At 35.9% G+C, this 18,825-nt stretch overlaps 1 protein-coding gene across 1 annotated transcript in view; it reads left to right on the plus strand.

Moving 5' to 3' along the window:
- Positions 1–18,825, plus strand: part of LOC118746950 (collagen alpha-1(XI) chain-like) — a 117,156-nt gene that overhangs the window by 30,639 nt on the left and 67,692 nt on the right. The window contains exons 2-3 of the mRNA XM_036480943.1: positions 2,176–2,754; positions 5,627–5,704. Of these exons, the coding sequence (XP_036336836.1) occupies positions 2,176–2,754; positions 5,627–5,704 (657 nt within the window). The remainder of the gene's footprint in view (positions 1–2,175; positions 2,755–5,626; positions 5,705–18,825) is intronic.

Genomic DNA, 18,825 nt, shown 5'->3' on the forward strand with positions numbered 1-18,825 from the left:
AATAACGAAATGTGCTACTCTTCCACGCAAAAATCTGAAATGTGCTACTTTTCGACGCGAATAATGAAATGTGCTAGTCTTCCACGCTAATAGTGAAATGTGCTAGTCTTCCTCGCGAATAGTGAAATGTGCTACTCTTCGTAGGGACCGACGATATGTAAAACAAAGAACAGTCCAGCGCCTTCGTCTTGGTCTGCGTGCTGTATCGGGGGCACAGCAGCTAAATTGAAACGTAGAATACGTGATATGGTTAAAAGCACCTCCAAGTCGAAAACACACTAAGAAAAAAATATCGATAACAAAAGCGATAACATCGATAACAAAATCCATAGCAAAATCGATAAAAATATGGATAGCAAAATCGATAACAAAAACGATAAAAATATCTATAACAAAATCGATTACAAAATCTATAAAAAGTCGATTACAAAATAGATTAAAATATCGATAACAAAATTGATAAAAAATAGGGTTTATTATATCGATAAGTTCCGAAAATATCGATAGCAAAATCAAAAACATACTTGCGCTGCGATTTGGTCATAAATATTACGCCATCTGTTATTCAAAAGCCGAAATGCCCATACACACATACATTTTGTCTACTTTTCAGGAAAAGTCTTGAATTTTTAACTAACGAAAACAAAAACAAAATCATTCAAGCGGTTTTGCTGCATTTTGGTAATAAAAAAAGTTGCAAATTTTTTCAAAAATTTTGTACACGATAATAGTTCTATTGCTCCAAATAACCTATATCCTGAAAATTAAAGTTATATCTGTAAATCATTAATTGCCAGGACACTTCAAAGGCTCAAAATTTACCCCAAAATAAGCCAATATTTACCGTTGTTTCTACGACAGAAACCGGATTGGTTACCTACAAAAATAAATATGTCGATAGATTTGGAATTTTATCTTTGAAACGCCACACTTTTCTTTGAAATCGCTTCATTAGTTCTCGTGCAATAAGCGTTTTCGTAAAGCTCTAAAAATTACAACTACAACATTTGAACATAGCCTTCATATCGTAAGGTAAGACGTATTCTACGTCAAGAAAAGGATTCAGGACATATTTTTTTTTAAGTAGATAATTTTGCCCACCTAGATTGTACAAATATCGCACTGTGCATAGTTAAAAGATCCTGGTATAGCTAGCGAGTTGACTGCCGACAAAGGCATACGTACATATTTATAGGAATACATGCGTGTTTTTAGATACATATGTACATGTATGTTTATACATACATACATACATGCCTTATATTAACATACACTGAACTTTATGTAGGTGCAGGAGTTTGTGTTTTAAAATGAGTTGTCAGCAGACGTGTGCGGATTTATGGCAACTCATTTTGAATCTGGGCGCCTTGGATGATATGTGAGCTACCAACACATACTCTCTGACGGGTGCTGTAACTGGTACGCTTGGGTTTGTATGGCCCATATATGTACATACAATCATATGTATTCATATCCACATACATATATATTTATATATAGGTCCATATGAAAACTTTTGCTTTTTGCCTATGTGTGCGAATGATGAATCTTTATATAGCCAGGAAAGTGTAACGATTTCTTTGTGGCGCTCATGCACTCTGCACCTCGCTGCTCTCTCTCTCTGCCGCCCTTTCGACCCTTTGCAATTTGTGCATAAATTTATTCGTATGTTATATCCCGGCCAGAGCAGCGTGTTTGGGATGATTTGATTTAAGCAAGTGGAAAATTGAATTTGAAAATTAGGTTACAGCGCAATTTAGTTACGCACCTGGGTGGGTAGAGGCTACAGCATTAGGCATTTTTTGCTATTGTTCGCCCAGTCAAGAGGGGTCAATTGAGTGGGCTGCTAATCAGTTTTGAGTGCATGTGTATGTGAGAGGGTGTGTTTGGAAGGGTGCGTGTGAGGTTAAGTAAGCACAATACCATACACATATCCGAGCATCGATTTGCATTTGTATTAGACTTGTGTTTACATGTGTGGTTCACAGCTGTGTTGATTGAGTATATGTATGTATGCGCGCTGCAATACTCGTTTGTTTGTTTGCTTGTTGACTCATGCGATAATGAGCATGCAAATGAGAAAGTGAATATGAAAATGTTTACGCACATATATTTTTGCAGCAGTACTTTTTATCCTATTCGCACTTATTTACTTCAACAAATTTCTCATTTCAGGGTCATCCTGGCGTACACGGCCCCAATGGCCAGAAAGGTGAACCAGGCCAACCAGGTGTGCCAGGTATGGCAGGTGCACCTGGTGCTCCCGGTCTGAAAGGTGATCGCGGTCTACCTGGTGAATTGGGACCCATCGGACCACAGGGTCCACCTGGTGAAGTCATATATGCAGATAATTCTCTTAATGGTACAGCTGGCCAAGCGGCAGGACAGTGCCAATGTCCAGCGGGACCACCTGGCCCACCAGGAATGCGCGGCCCACAAGGCTATGAGGGTCCACCCGGTTTGAACGGCGAGCCTGGTCCAGCTGGGTCGAACGGTTTGACCGGCCTGCCTGGCTCCAAAGGTGAGAAGGGCGAAAAAGGTGTGCGGGGCCTGAGCGGCCCAAAAGGCGATCGCGGCCCTGAAGGACCGCCAGGGCAGGCCTTTTTCGCTGGCGGTTACGAAGGCATGGCTATGAATGGCACCAAGGGTGATAAGGGCGAGAAGGGTATGCGCGGACGACGCGGCAAACCGGGCCAAGCTGGACCGATCGGACCGCCGGGCAAACCAGGTCCGATGGGCGATATTGGGCATTCGGTAAGTGGAAATTGATGGTTTGGATTTTTTTGTAAAGTATGGAATATTGCATTTTTAAAAAGAGACATTTTCTCCTATAGTTTGAGCGAGTTCTTAGCAGTTGTGAGTAGTTGAATCTTATTTTTTGTTTGTTGCTAGAGTAAAACTTGAGGCTGCTTAAGCTATTAGCATCAACTTATCAAAATCGTACTTGTGTGCGGATGTATTTTTTGTTGAATTTGATAAAAAAAGGTTAGCTTGAAGGCAGATTTGCTTAAATGGCTTTATCTAAGATCAACCTATCCTCAAAAATGGGGCCTGTTTAATTCCAAAGTCAACAACCACCAGGTCCACCAGGACACCCAGAAAGGAGAAGCTGTCATATTTTCATCAACGCTGACGGCGTGACACTCATCGTCAGAGGAAAGTTTCTGGGCAGTCTGCATGATTGTATGCTGGATACTTAAGCTTATTCACTTTATTACGGAATAAAGTAGTTAGCCTTGTTAACTAAAAGAAGTTAGGTGCGTGTTACCAACCTTCCCTCAATCAACAAAATTTCACTTGTGCTCCCTGAATATGCCAAGCACTTGGGCGTTATCCTAGAGAGCAAGCTATACTGGTTGCCATTTATTGAAAAGCTCTGCATTTAATTCATGACCCATGGGAAAGATGCATGACCCACCTTAAAAGGAAATCTATTCACTTCATGAAACGCATATTAGTACGATTATATTGTAGGTGGTCATTGTTTAGAAAACGCCTCTCAGGCAAAGTTGCTGAAGTCCTTCTTGGCCGGTAATCGACCGCGGATGGTCAGAGCAGTTTTTTCTTAGCTCGGTAAATGCCATCTCTTCATTCGTGCAAAATTAGTAAACAAGCACGGTGCAAAGGAAGCCATTCGGTACGATCCAGTATCGCTTCGGACCCATATTGCCGTAGGTGTTTAGAGGATGACGAAGTAGATTCATCTCAGCATTTTCTTCTCAGTGACATTGCCTCGATACGAAAGACTAGTATGGACGGACACCATATTTTTCTGACACAACTTTATATGGTTTACCTGCAGTTAACGGTCTACGAAAATACTATATTAAATACTAACACAATCAATAGTTATAGGAGCCTTGAGTTAGCTGCTCGCGGAACTGCCTTGCATAGCCTAAACGTGCAAATCTCACGAGTGGTTTTTTTTAAGTGTCACTTCTTTCTCTCGCCAGAACAAGAAATACTAAAGCATTATTTTTACATATATTTCAATCAATGGAGTTCCAGAAATAAGTACAATAAAAAATAAATCAAGTATTTGAACAATTTTGTTCTTAGGCGAAAAAATACCGAAATTTCTCACTTTTTCATTGTCAATCGAACAAACCATAATTGTGTTTTTTAATAACTTTAGGAAGTTTTCAAACAGAATGTTAAAATTAAAGACAATGGACATTGGCATCAAATAAAACATATCTGTGAAGTTTCAAGAGTGTGCCACCAAATTAAAATAAAATTGCAGTATGCGGAATATCAGTCGCAGCTATTTTGTAATTTTTGCAATGTTGAGATTTTGTTTTTAATTCTAGTAATATAGAATACTTGAAAATGTTAAAATTAAACTTGGAAAATGTTCTATTTCCGAAACGACCGAATGTAGTGTAATAAAACAAGCGGGCCGCCAAATAAAAAAAACAATACATTGAGTAAAACAAGGTAATAAATATGCGCATAGAAAAATCGTCCACGCCAATATTTAATTTCTTTTAAATAATATGAAGGAAGAATTGAGGCGTGCCATGGCATGGTGCTACGGGGCGTATACGTTGCATACACACAACTGCGGGTATATGAGCACTTTTTAGTATATCTTTTTCAATATTCAAAATTCATTTAAATACAATTTGACGATGGAATCTGGTTCTTTATACAGAACTGAAGTCGTGAGATTTGCTCATATGGAATTGAGAAAAAGCTGATGTCTTCTAAAATCGTTTTATTTCGGCGAATCTTCTTTGAGTCTATTTTTCATCTACCCTTTAAACATACCGAGGAACTGCTTTCAGCACCTGTCAAAAGTACATATACGCACTACATACATTTTTACTGATCCATAATTTTTCAGAATAACAGCCGATATTTCCTGCCACTTCTATGTATGCCTTCTTGATCGGCTTTAAAAGCTTACTCATTCGCCCTGTTAACGCTGAACAACTTGCTGAAACTTTCATACTTTATATTTAAGTAAAGTACCCTGAATCCCAAAGAAATGTGGCTGCATTGCCAAAATAGAGTCGCAATCTGGCGAAATATTCGTATTAAGTAAAACAAGTATACTCCACTTTGAAACAATTGTAACCATCGATGCCGCCAAAGTATTTTTGTGCTACCCATTGCACAATTCCACGCTACTCGATTTCGAAATATTCTTGCAGCCAAGCGGTTATGTGGAAATTTGTTGTTCCATTTTCCTCTGCTCTGCGGCTTTGATTCATTTTGACCTTACCTACTACGTTCGTACTTTCAGCAACAAATTCGTGTATTTCGTTTCTTTTAAGCTTCGCTCCTCTTGGGTTTTGTTGAAAACTTTCCGTTGCTTTTGGCTACAAAGTCGTTGGCGCTGCTTTTGAGTGGTTTGGTAAAATTTTGTTTTATTTTATTTTTTGCAAATATTTTGTATTTATTTTGTAGCAAAACTAGGCCATTTGCGACAATGTGTATGGCAACATTCAGAACAATTTGTTTTCTTTGTTGATAATTGAATGTTGTTAGTAACAGATTGAAGGAAAGTAAAGTCTTCCTGAGATATTTTAAAGCTAATTTTATACTAAAGTTATAGTTTAAATGCTGTTTACGTTTAAGAAGTTGTAAGTCACCTAACAAAGGCACATTTTTGTCGTTTCAGGGGCGACCTGGACTTACAGGACCTAAAGGTGACATGGGCAGCAAAGGACAAAAAGGTGAAAATGGCGGACGAGAAGGGGTGAGTAACATTTTGCAGCAACTAACATGTCTATTGTTCATTATTTTTATTCAGTTGTAGTAAATATGTATTTTTAGTTGTGAGAGAATGTTTCATATTTTCACGCGGCGATATACTATGTAGCCGTCCCTGCGTGCGCCCTTACGAAGTGACAGGTCAGCACATTCCTTTTATTGCGCATCCCAGAATTAACCTGCTGACCCACTTGCCATTATAAATGAAGTTGTAGAGGTCCTAAAAACCTAACTGCGAGAGGCTGTTAAAGAAGTTTGAAGCCAGGCAGAGCCTCAAATGTTTTAGCCGAATTTTTAAATATTTACGACACTTTTTTCTAAAAGATAAACTAAAAAATATGAAACCACTGTAAGAGTATATAATATACCTGCAATAAGCAATAAGCTAAGTTATTGTAAACTTAACATAAGGCGATTTGTGTCTATACCATAGGTGACAGAGTTATGGGTCTAGTGCTTAAGACATAGACCGCGCAGGACACTGTAGTGACACACGTTATTTGTTGTTAAACAATTGTTCTTACATTACCTTAAATCAATGAAATATTTATTTTTATTTTTTATTTTTTTATGCACGATCAATTTTTAGTTGAAAGCCTTTTGTATTTTTCATTCAGTTTTTGATCTACGAAAATAATAAAGCTTTGAAATTTATTAAACCTAAAAACTAAACATTTTCAATCATGATAAAAATGCCATCTTAAAAATATATAGCGTAATAAAGAAATATTCGACATTTGATAGCGAAAATGCTAGAAGTATTTTAATAACCACTTAGTCTGCTGAATTTTTCGTCACTAAATTATTTTCAGTTGTAGCCTGCTGTTGTCACAGAAAAGGACTAAACTTCTTTCAAGTTCCCTAGCTGATAGACATCAGGAAAGCAGTCATATATAGTAACGTTAAGTGGCAACCGCAAGTGAGTGAATAGTAGTTAACTAGTGAACCCGCGTGGCGTTAAAATGCCCAAAATTTAATTACAAAAATCTAAAAAATATTCCAAATGTTAATCAGAGTTATAAGTGATCCGAGTGCCATATTTCATCTAAATTTCGGGCAGCCATTTATGAGTAAAGAGAGGTCTCGCACAGTTTCAGATTTTAATACCCTACAACTCCCATACATGGAAAGAACGGTGCAAATCTAATGACCTTCACAAAATATTCCCTCCGGTTTAATATACCTAGTTAGATCACTATGACTTTTCGAAAAGGTGGCAAGCCTAATAAGAGATATGTATTTATTCATTCGAGATTTAGTTTTAATTTTTCATAAAACTTGTGTATAAGTTGACTAACTTCGACTATCAAACAGGTGGAAATCCTTTTTAAACGTATTTTCAAGCTAAACCCTTTTTCAAATACGTGGCAGCCCTCCTAAAGAAAGGCTGATATAAAGCCTTTTAAAACCCATTACTATTGATATCCATCTCTTGATAATTCATCTAATTTACAAGTAATTTGAATGTAACTTTTTAAACAGGTGGCAGCCCTTTTATAACATTATAATAGTTCCTACTAAAGATTTTTTAACACTCTATCCTCTGACATCTGCATTTTAATATTTCATATAATTTGTATATACATAACTAATCAAATTCGACTTTTAAAACAGGCGGCAACCCTCGAAAAAAGTATTTTCAAGCTTAAACATTCCCGAATTTCCTTCGCCTAGAATGATGATGAATATTTTAGATAACTGCTGAATTAAGTTGAATTTAGATTTTTTAAACATGTGTCAACCCTCTAAATATAGTTGAGAAATAAAGCCTTTTCAAAGCCACTTCGACTGCTACTAGTATTTTAATAATTTATATAGCTTTTTAAATAATTTGAATTTAACTTTTTTAAAAGGTGGCATCCCTCTTTAAACACCTTAAGAATATTGTGAGTATTCAAACTAACCCTCTTCAAAATATTTACAAACTATCACCTTCTGAAAAACTTTTCGTCTAGCGCCCCCATGGTGATACATATGGGTCATTCCATACAATATTTACACCCCAAAATTTTTTTTTGGTGAAATATATTTTTTTACATTCTTTATCGAAAAAAGAAGATAGCTATTATTTTATTTCGTCATGATATTCGAAAATCTCGAAAAAAATTCCCGAAATTTTGAACTCACGGAGAAGTATCTTTTTTTCAATTGTTTGCAGTTAATAAACTATTTGTCGGAGAAAATCAGTTAAGGTATCAAAATGTGCGTAATTACCTCGGCTTTCCACGAGAGTTTGAGATAGCTTAAATTAAAAAAATGTTTGCATTCAAAAAGCGCATTTTTTTATTTTCTATTTTTTTATTAACTTCATCATGTTTGATTTTTATTCTTTTCTTCAACCTGAATAGTTTTATAGAGTAAGCTGCAAAAATTTGAGAATGAAAATACCAAAACTGTAGAAGTTACGAATTTTTTCATACCTGCGTACATAAAGTTTATACTAACAACAGGGAGTCGGTAACGTCGATAACTATGTTTAACCGGATATTAGTGTTAACCGGACATTAAGTAACCGGCCCTTATACTTTTTGAAAGATCGGAGCCATCACCAGTAACCCAGCGGCGCACAGCTAAATGGGGTTCGTTCACAATATGCATTGCGGAATTCATACAAATAATTCATTAAAATACCGCGGACCAAATTTAAAATTGTAATGTACATTGTACGCAGTCTGATTACAGTTTAGAAACGAATACGTATTGTAATTAACACCCGAAGAGTATTCGGTCACATTATACTTTCCGATTACAAACAGAACGAGTACGTAGAGGACACTAAACAAAAAGCGGGCATGCTTATAGAAAAGTAATCTGGGTTGTAATCCATTCATTCCGTTACATCGCCTTCGACGTGTTGAACGATTATTCGATTACGTAATGTGCATTTGTGCCGCTGGGATGTCCCTATTTGCTTGTTGTTGATTGTTTCTCGTCTGAGAAGAAATTTTGCAACTGCCCTGTCTGGCCTTCTCAGGAAATGGTTACTTGCTTTGTGGGTATCAGTATTACATCAATGGTTTTAATGAATCTTTTTCAATAGAGCCTTGATGTATCTGACAGTTTCACGCAACATTTGGCTCTGTAACGTACTCTGGTCCAATTAAACGCTCGCCAATTTATCAGCTAGTTTCTTGGACTTTATCATTATAGTGTTCCAGTACCTATGTACATAAGTTCAATGTACATAACTAGTTCAGCCTCAACTTACATTACTTTACAATCTTTGAAAAGATACTAGTAATTTTCAGGGCCTCTAGAGCAGCTTGGCTGTCACCCCTATTTTATATGTCTCCGCTCAATCTTGCTCAATTTAAGTATACAGTCTACTAAAATTTAGTGAAGTAACCATGCAGAAGTCACATAGCTTCCACGTTTAGTCTTGGAGCCATTTGCATAGAATGTTTTTTCCGAGTTATATAGAAGAATATCTGGAACTCTTGTGGCAAACTTTTTCACTTTCTTCCAAAAAATACGACAGGTATCAGTCGACACATCGTCTTCAGTGCTTCGTCTTGAGTAACAAATCCAACAAGGAATAATGAGCCGCTGCTCTTATACTCATAGCGCGACTTTACATATTCTTTCCTCACCTATTTAACATAAAAAATGTGGGTTTTACAATGGTGCTACACTACCATAAATACTACAGAAGAGTTGAAACTTTCAAATTTTCCTTTTCGTATAAATAAGACTAAATTTTTTATTTTTTGGTAATCCTCTATGAAAGATTTTGCTGTTGCTTCTCGATCGAATTGTAAAGCGGAATGTGCCGGACTTGCCTAAAATACATACTATCTATAACCTCAATGTTCAGTAAAGTTCAATAAAAAATCCCAAACTATACAACTAGATTAACTTAGCTTTTAGAAAGGTAATAGGTTACTTCAGGTTGGCAACTTAGTAGAAAAACCAAGCATTATTTTACTGCTATTTTATGTCTTTTTTGGGAGTATTGCATAACTTCAAATACGAGCCGCAAGTATTTTTCTCTAACGATGAGGATTTATCTGTTTTAACCTATACCATATGGAGACCTTGCTCAGTTCATACTTATCTTTCATTTAAATTCTTGTGCAAAGAGAAAGATAGTACCTGCTTATGAATCCAATTTCACACAAACTCGTATTTGTAAAACAAAGGTTAATCAAAATTTAGACGGCTTTTGTGTGAGGAAATAAATAGTCTTGCTAATATTTCTATTTACTGTTTTCAATGTGAATAAATACCAACACCGCTACTAAAACTTTTATTCGAATATTTACGTTTATATGTATATACATACAAACATACCTACATACACCAATCTTTTATCCTTTTATAAGATCAAATTAGCATTTTCTTTAAAAAGAGAAAAGAAAAAAACCAAACCAAAACTTCCCGTTACTACAGTGCCAACAACTTCTCTTAGCTTCCTGCCAATGTACATAATCACCAACTACTTTGTGACTTAATTTAAGCAATTAGGGTTATCACTTAGAGCACAAAAGCTTGCACACAAAATAAAATTCTCACTTACTAAGTATTTCGTAAGCAAAACTTTAGCCGTAAACAAAAATTTTGTTGTATAAACAAACCGCCAAAGGTAAGCAAGGACCATTAGAAGAAGGGAAGAGTTGCAGTGCAAACAAGCCGGCAGCTGACTCAGCGCATAACGAACACATCAACAAAGTGAACGAGCGAAGCGAACTTAATAAATGATTTTAGCGCTAATGTTGACCCCAATGAATGCAGCCAAACCCATTTTACTTGTAATGCATTCCTAAAATGCTATGAATATCTATCTTCCACATCGTGCAACGTGCAAAATGAAACAACCATCCGCAGTCATCGTTTTAAAAAGCAAGCGCCAGCAGCAAGGCGCCAAGTAACGCTGCTGGCCAATACGGGCGAGTACGTTTATGTTTTGGATGCATTTGTGAGCTAAAGTGATAGAGACTGCCATCTCTTTTGCTGAAATGCAAGAAATTTTTATAACAAATTTTAAAAATTTACAATTTTTGGACCTGTTTGGCCAGTAGTGATCTCAGAATGTATTGAAATAATTAATATCTTGGACTCTGTAAATCATAGAGTTTTTTAGAATTACATTAATTGTAGAAATTTGTCTGCTTCCAATTTCTGGTCACTTATAAAAATTATGCAGCAGCGAACTGGGGCCCATCTCTGTTAGTTCTGCCTTTTCTGTCTGTCTGCTCACTAACATTTTCGCGATTAAGCTAGGGACGGACAGCATAACCAAGCGCAACTATGAAGAATTCATTGACCGGCAAAAGCGTTGAGCAGCACTTAAGCCAAAACAAAAACAAAACAAATTTTTGGTTGCAAATAGAATTTGTTCACACACATACATAATCACAAATATAGCTGTGTGTATACATGCATATGTATAAACCTAAAAAATGTATTTTGAGGTAGAATTCGGCAAATTCCACTCTTCATAAAACAGTGAAAGTTTACGTGAAGCATCAGTAATATATGTACGGCTGACAGGTGTATTTTTAGAGTGGGAATTCTTTCAAAAGTTTGGTTGAATAGCATCTAGGCTGTGTTTGTTTCAATTTAATTTATAACTTGTATTATATAATTTCGATGATTACATATATGTACATATGTATATTTTTTCATCTATAAAATTGGTATGGTTACACGTAGCTTATAACTCATATCAAAAGAGCGCTTTGAAGAATTCTTCAACTGTAAAATCTTGTTAATTACTGTAATTATAATCTCAGACACGAATTGACCTAACAGTCCAGGCCACGGAGGTTTTTTGGTGGAAAAAAAAAATTGATTGATCCGAATTGGTTCGACTATCAACTGATTTTTAGTCTTCGTCGCCTGGACCATATCAGCGATAGTCCGACGCGATCACGATTTTTTTTTTTACCGATCACGGGGGTACATAGCTCAGTGGTTAACGCTTCTGACTTTGCACATCGATTACGCAGAAAAAAGAAGTCTGATGAGGAGATGTGGTGATCTCCGAAATAGCTGCTATAACTTCTACCGCTTAGACTTCGTTGCGTTTTCAATTTTTCCTAATAAACGATCGTGGTACAAAGCTCAATAAAAATATTAATTTTTTTCTTTTTATTTTTAGATATATTTTGTGCTAAGAGTAATTTTTTTTTTTTTAATTTTTAATTGCATTTATGTAATTTCAAGGAACTTATTTTCTCTTTTATATCATTTGTTTCTATTTTAAATTTAATTTTTACTTAATTTTATTGACTTAAAAATAATTTTTTTTTTCAATATTTTATATGAATTTTTTAAATTTTCGAAATTTTGTATCTATTTTTTATTTTCTAGGTTTACTTTTTTCCTTCTTTTTAATGATTTTATTTAAACTTTTTTTTTATTGTATTATGGCGTTATCGTTTCTGCTGAAAAATATTACCTTCTTATTGCCCTCTAAGCACAAACACTAATAACCGGGCAGTGAAAAGTCAAAATTTTTTGAAGAAACGAAAACGAAATTAAAAAGCAAACTATATATCGACACAATTCAAAATTCAAAAAACAAAAACAGTTACTAATGTTAAGTGGCTCTTGTCTCTAATCCTTGCCTAATCCATTTGCATCCCTTACTAAAGTAAGCAGTAAGGGTTGTATCTCACTTTTGTGCGACTTCTTCACTAAAAAGTCTGGTAAGGTCGGTTTGAAATGACTACAAAGAGTAGAGGAAAGCAGCGCACCTAAGAACGTGACAAAAATTTCATTATTATATATCAATTTCCCAGAAAAACCTAATCCAGTTTTGTGATCATTGAAATCAAAGATTCATATCTATGCAAAATTTTAAATAAGTGTCCGAGAGACATTATTTCAAAATCATATTTTAGCTCTCATCTCCTATCCTATTGAAATTAGTGAATGTGAGCGGAATGATAAACTAAATTTTCTTTGAATTTGTTATTTCCGCACTTCGGCCACGCAAAGTTTTTCCATATTTCAACAGCAAAAGAAACTAATACTCGAATACTGGAAAGAAAAGTTATAAGTTAGGATAACCACTATGATGTTGAAACACTCAACTAGGCAACTACGTAGATGTTAGCTGAACGCTTTTGTATACTAAAATGAAAAGGCGACTTCAAACGCAACTTGCAACGTAGACAATTTGGCGGTGTGCCTATTAGAGTGGATGCCATCGCTTACCAAAACCCTATTCGCCGCCGAAAGTCTGCGCGTTGTGCTTTTAACTGCAGCGACCCGTTTACAAACCTGCAACGGTATTTTTGTATACACGTATGAATGTATGTAGTGCGGACAGCGGCGATAGCAAGCAAATGCATAATATTAATTAGAGCAACTGAAGTAGCTTACCACTTTAGCTAGTCAACCCTTTCGCTTCGCCATACCTGCCATACCCGCTCAACCTGCAGCACCTATCGTCGCGTGGCGCCACTTGCCATGGCCCAAATGCAAATTGCATGCCTTCACCATCCCTCCTTCTACCCATGGCGTGCACTCAACGCGCGCTTTGCTGCTTTGTGTCACTTTTGTGCATTTAAATATCTGAGTCAGCGACAAAATTGCTTCATCGCGCATTTTTGTTTTACAACGCAGGGGTGTGCGCGCAGCAACTACAATAAGGGGGAGGGGGGGGCTTAGTAATAAACTTTGTGCGGGCATTATTTTCTTGTTGTTGGCGTTTTGCATTTCATTTCATACAAAGTCACACTCAACGTCGAAGCAATGTGAATGTAACTTTATGTTTTAAACAATTCAACTCTTTTAATGTTTCGCCGGCATCTTTACTATCTGTGTTGTATGTTTGTAGCACTTTTACTTGTGTTTGCTACACAAGTAGTTACTGTTTTTGTTTTCCTTTTCGCAAGCGGAGTAAAATTGTGCAGCTTGCGATAGCGCAAGGAGGTGGCGCTGCAACTATTACCTTAGTAACTTTTGTCTAGTGTGTATTTAACTGCAGCTTTCTAAGTTTACTATTCATCAGCTTAATGTTGGTATAAACTTGAAATGAGTGCTTAAAAGCAGGTCAAAAACCTAACTAAAACTGCATAGCTATAATTAAGGAATATGCTTGTACAGTTACTCAAACAAGTGGCAACGTGATAAGCCACGTGACCATATAAATAAAAGTTGGAATTTAATCTGAACCTTTAGAACATTTTTGGATATGCAGTTTTGTAGCACATAAAACTTTAGTGCAAGTCTTAACCAAGTAAAAACTAGCGGTGATTCTCATGACTTTTTTATTGACGGATTTCGGCACTTTTTTCCATATAATCAAAAGCAACGTAGCAAAATTTCAAAAAATAAACGCCAGTTTTTTTAAAGTACACTTATTATATACACTGAGGGAAATAATGCATAGTAAAAATGAATACTTTACATTTGATTATCGTTTAAAAATAAATAAAAATAATATTTTCATACAAAATTTATTACGCACGTATTTGACTGTTGACATCTGAGGTTGTATATGTAAGTGTACATACGCACCTCAAGCATGCAGAGTGCTGCTCTGAGAGTGGTGACAACACACACATTCATACATCGTACATACATTTTTATCCGTACAAATCGCGTGCTGTGGTGTTGATGGATATTCAACATTTGAAAGCAAATTTAAATGCCTGGGTGTAGCTGAGTGCGTAAAGATGCATGCCACAATTTGTTGATATCCAGAGATGGTCAGGGTTCGAATTCCACTGCAGGCAACATGCAAATAAAATTTTTTTTTAGTTTTTGTCTTGATTATTCACTTCATGGATGTTTTTTCAGTACGAACACCGCGTTCTTAATATGCGCGTAATTGAATTGAATATTTACCAATATACAATACTTTCGTTGACGTTTATAGTAAGATCAATTACGTTTCTATTTGATTTTAATATTTTTTCCCTCAGTGTACAAAAAAAGACTCAAACGCCGTCTTCAAGGAAAAATTATTATAAATCAACGCCATATTTTAATTCTAAAAATGTGCTAAAGATTCAGCTTAGAAACCTTGATATTTTGATGGGAATGAGCCACTGTACATATTGTGTATATATAGATATATCATCGCCTGGGTAAACGATTGTCGTAAGCGCCATTTTGACGATTTTTAGTTCTAGATGCAGTTAAATATTCTAAAATAAGGTCTTTCGATTGGTGTTATCAGTTTTTAGATATCTCCCTTAGTTTCCGAGATATTGACTACAACTTTTTCGATAATTTAGTAAAAATTTAGTTGGTGATGCAGTCATATTAACCTAATCAATACCTTAAAAATGGCGTTCTCTATTATGCGATATCTCCTTTAGTTTCCGAGATACTGAGTAAAAAGTGTCGTTAATTTGGTAGAAATTTTTAACACATTTTGTTGTATTTCATAAAAAGTGGCTGCCAAATTGTGGACAAATGACGCTTACGACAAAATTTTACTAAAGAAAACCCTTCATAAACTCAAAACTAATTAACTATAAACATTAAAAATTAAATAATTTAAGAATTTTGTGAACTAGTAATATTTTCAGAGACTTTCTATCTTCGCGTTTTTGAGAAATTGCATTCCAAACTTCAATCGAGATTCACCACAATCTGTCGAAATTAACATACGACAATCTTTTACCCAGTCGACGATTTATGTTCAGTAGGGCGCCACAGTATCGCCTAAGTGGGCAAAAATTTAAAAATTCATTGTCTGCAATGTGAACGTGTTTGGTATTTATTTAAAAGTAATTTATCCACTAAAAAGAATTAAATATAAATTTCCCTATAAAATAAATTATATGCCGCCAGGAAGCCACTACATTCGACAAATTTTATACGAAGAATATTAATAAGAGCATAGCCATGCGTAAGCTCTTCACGAAAACAAATGCCAAAAATACATTCTTTGAAATAAAATGTTGCTTTGATAGTAGAAAACTCGTCTAGAATTATAGGTAGAATCCTCCTATGCTATACGAGCATAGTCAAAACCCGACCCGCCCTAACCTATTGTCATCTTTACGCAGGTGCTTAAGTACGAGTATACATAAATATACTAAAGTATCAAAATTTTATTCATTGATAACGTACTTTAAAACTGTAGAATGGCATATCTTCTATACGCACTAATACGGCCGGAAATAGGTCTCGATTTTGAACAGGCGCTATTCTGATTTGCTTTTCTTCGTCTAGTGCTCGAGAAGGAAAACTAAACATCGCAGTCGCTTGCCCCGCAAGAGCAAGTGTGGGCACTAACAGAGAAAGAAATTTTTAATGGGTAATTCGTATTAGACTTTTGTATATTTTCTCATTGACATTTGGCCAGATTTGTTTAGTAAGGGCACATGGTTCTTTGGCCAATTCAATGAAAACAGATTTTAGACGGTGTTTACACGAAGACAGGGGAACGCCTGCTACATGCGTAGAGTTAGCTGACCGTAGGTCGATTTCCCCCCACCCCCCTTGCAAATTCTTCTTCCACGTAGTTTTCACGTATTTCAGTGTGCCCAGTTACCCATAAAAATATAGAATAATACGAAATATCCCGAAAACTTAAACACAAAAAATTCTGAAAAAAAAAACAAAAGCTCACCAGCTCATACGCCACGCACGAATGTTAGAGTTCTAGCTTTTTCGTGATAAATACTAGACCCATAATAGATCCGCCCCTTTTGAATTTATAAAATCTAGATTTAAATTTTTTTAGCCACCATATTGTATCACCCATTTGGAATTTCTCAAATCAGGCCCTAGATTCGTAACCAGAAACCATGAAAAGATAAACATTTGCTGTTAATTTTTCTTTTTTAGCGTTGGGTTCTGCACAGCCACACAAATTTTAAAGCAAAGTTTAATTTACCGTTAGTTTAGTTGCCTCATTTAAACCGCCATTCTTTCAAAAAAACCTCCAATGCCATTTGTTGTCTATCTATCATTCACTTGTTAGTTCATTCATACCTATGCACATAAATCCAATTGGTAATATTAAAACCTCCAAACAATTTTCGGAAACAAACTGAGCACCCAAGCCTTTGCTGTTTATTTCAATTTTCCATTACTTGAGTTGCGAAGCATACAAATTGGTATCCCAGTGTGTGTGTAAAATGCGGCACATATTCTTTCCTAATTGGAATAAGCTTAGACGCACAAGCAATTTGTTTGTGTAAATACTGGAAACTCTATGCGCAAATGCACTTAAATCAACTACTATTTCCCTGCTGGCCGGCAACTTGCCACGGGCATATGCATTTATGGCCCATGGAAACACTTAATAACTCGCCACAAAACAGAACAATGTAAGAGTATGTATCAATTATTATGCACAGACAATAATAGAGCAGAAACAAGCGACAAACATGAAACTTTTGTATGAGCGTGTACGTACATACGTATGTACATTAGGGTGGTCTTAAAAAAATCAAATCTACGACTTTTTTCAGTCTCACCACCTCAATCGGGAATACCACGGTCACATATATTACTTTTAAATTTTGGTCCCGATTGGAGTCCGTTAAGGCGCCTCTATGGACTCAAAAAATTAAAAATATTTTTTTTTTATTTAATACCCAAAGTCGCTACCACTAAAGTCGCGGATATCACATATAAATTTTGGTCCCGATACGAGTCGGTTAAGACGTCTTCATAGGGTAATCTGAATTTTGACCCCCCCCCTGTGCAACACGCCTTAACCGTCTCCAATCGGGATCAAAATTTATATGTGATATCTTCGACTGTAGTAGGAAATCTGTTGTAAAAATTTGCTTCTTCTATTTAAGGCCCACCCTAATGTACATACATATGTATGTATGTGCCAACACGAAGCAGCGACAACAGTAAATCGCACAACTTCATCAAAGAATAATAACCGCAACGAATCGCTTGGCAATTCACAGGCAATTCGCAGCAAAGTTTCATATTACTCAACAGCAACAGCGATGTCAGAGACAATGTGGCGGGAAAAGAGCGGCTACTGGGACTTTGGTTCTCTAGCGCTGTTTCGTTGGTTGGTTGTTTAGTGTTGCCAACGCACTCGAACACTCAAATTGCAACATTGTGTATAGGATGTTTATGTTGTCTGTGATGAGACGACTGATGATGAAATTCTTGGTGATAATAGCCAATGTTGTACACGTCCAGTAGGAAACAACTACATAAATACATACATACTTATACTCTACTTTGAAACATACTCGTAGATACGTACTTACATTCATAGGTCACAGTAGAGCCACTAACTTGGCCCATTATTATTGTCAATTAGTTTGTAACAGACAATGTTGATGGCAATTGCATTTGTGTGTGTTTAAATATGTGCGTAACCAATCCCTACAAGACATTGCTGAGCACTTTAGGCAAAAATTCTCACACATTTACACTTTTGTTTTTGTAGTACGGCATAAATGAGTAGTTTGACTATTAGTACTGAGGACTTTCTGATGACAACATTGAGGGAAAAGTACTCAAATTTTTCCCATGGCCTGAAGGAAAATGAGGACTTTGATAAGCACTTTTGTGATTAGGAGTAATGATAATATGCGTACTCATATGATACTCAGCTGTCTTGTAGGGATTCTACACAAATATGGGCCATTTAAACGGCTGTGTATTAGTAGCTGTGAGTGCTTAAGTTTGTCTAACTGCCAACCAACAATGCAGAGTCCAACTCAAACTGTAAACGGAAGTATATTAAAGCAGCCAGCAAAACATTGTTAGCAACATCAACAGCAATTATTTGGTGCAAATGACATTAACATTGCGTCACTTCATAAAATAATCTTCATAAAAGTGTTGCCTTTTAAACGGGCGTACCAAAAAAGCAGGAAAACGGCATAGACAGAATCTCATACAAAACATGTATTTTCTTGTTTGGTCTTCACAATCAAGTATACATATTTTAGTTAGCATTAAAAAAGTGGACGTTGGCAAAAGCGCTTGGCTGAGTGTTAGCATAAAATCCAAATTTATGCAGCATAAAACTAAGCGTAAAAGCTTCGTTAAGCGCGATTGTGAAGTTTAGTTTTTATGATACTTAAATTAAGTTGTATTTCACTCTCGACTCACTGGCAATCATTATACTAAATAACGATACATAAAGGATGCCAGATCGAAGGGAAATAAGCCTTCTAAATATAATTTTGGGAGTTAAAAATCTATATTACTTAT

This window comes from Rhagoletis pomonella, unplaced genomic scaffold (assembly GCF_013731165.1).
Source record: "Rhagoletis pomonella isolate Grant_MI unplaced genomic scaffold, Rhpom_1.0 Rhpom_scaffold_00011, whole genome shotgun sequence".
Classification (NCBI taxonomy): domain Eukaryota; kingdom Metazoa; phylum Arthropoda; class Insecta; order Diptera; family Tephritidae; genus Rhagoletis; species Rhagoletis pomonella.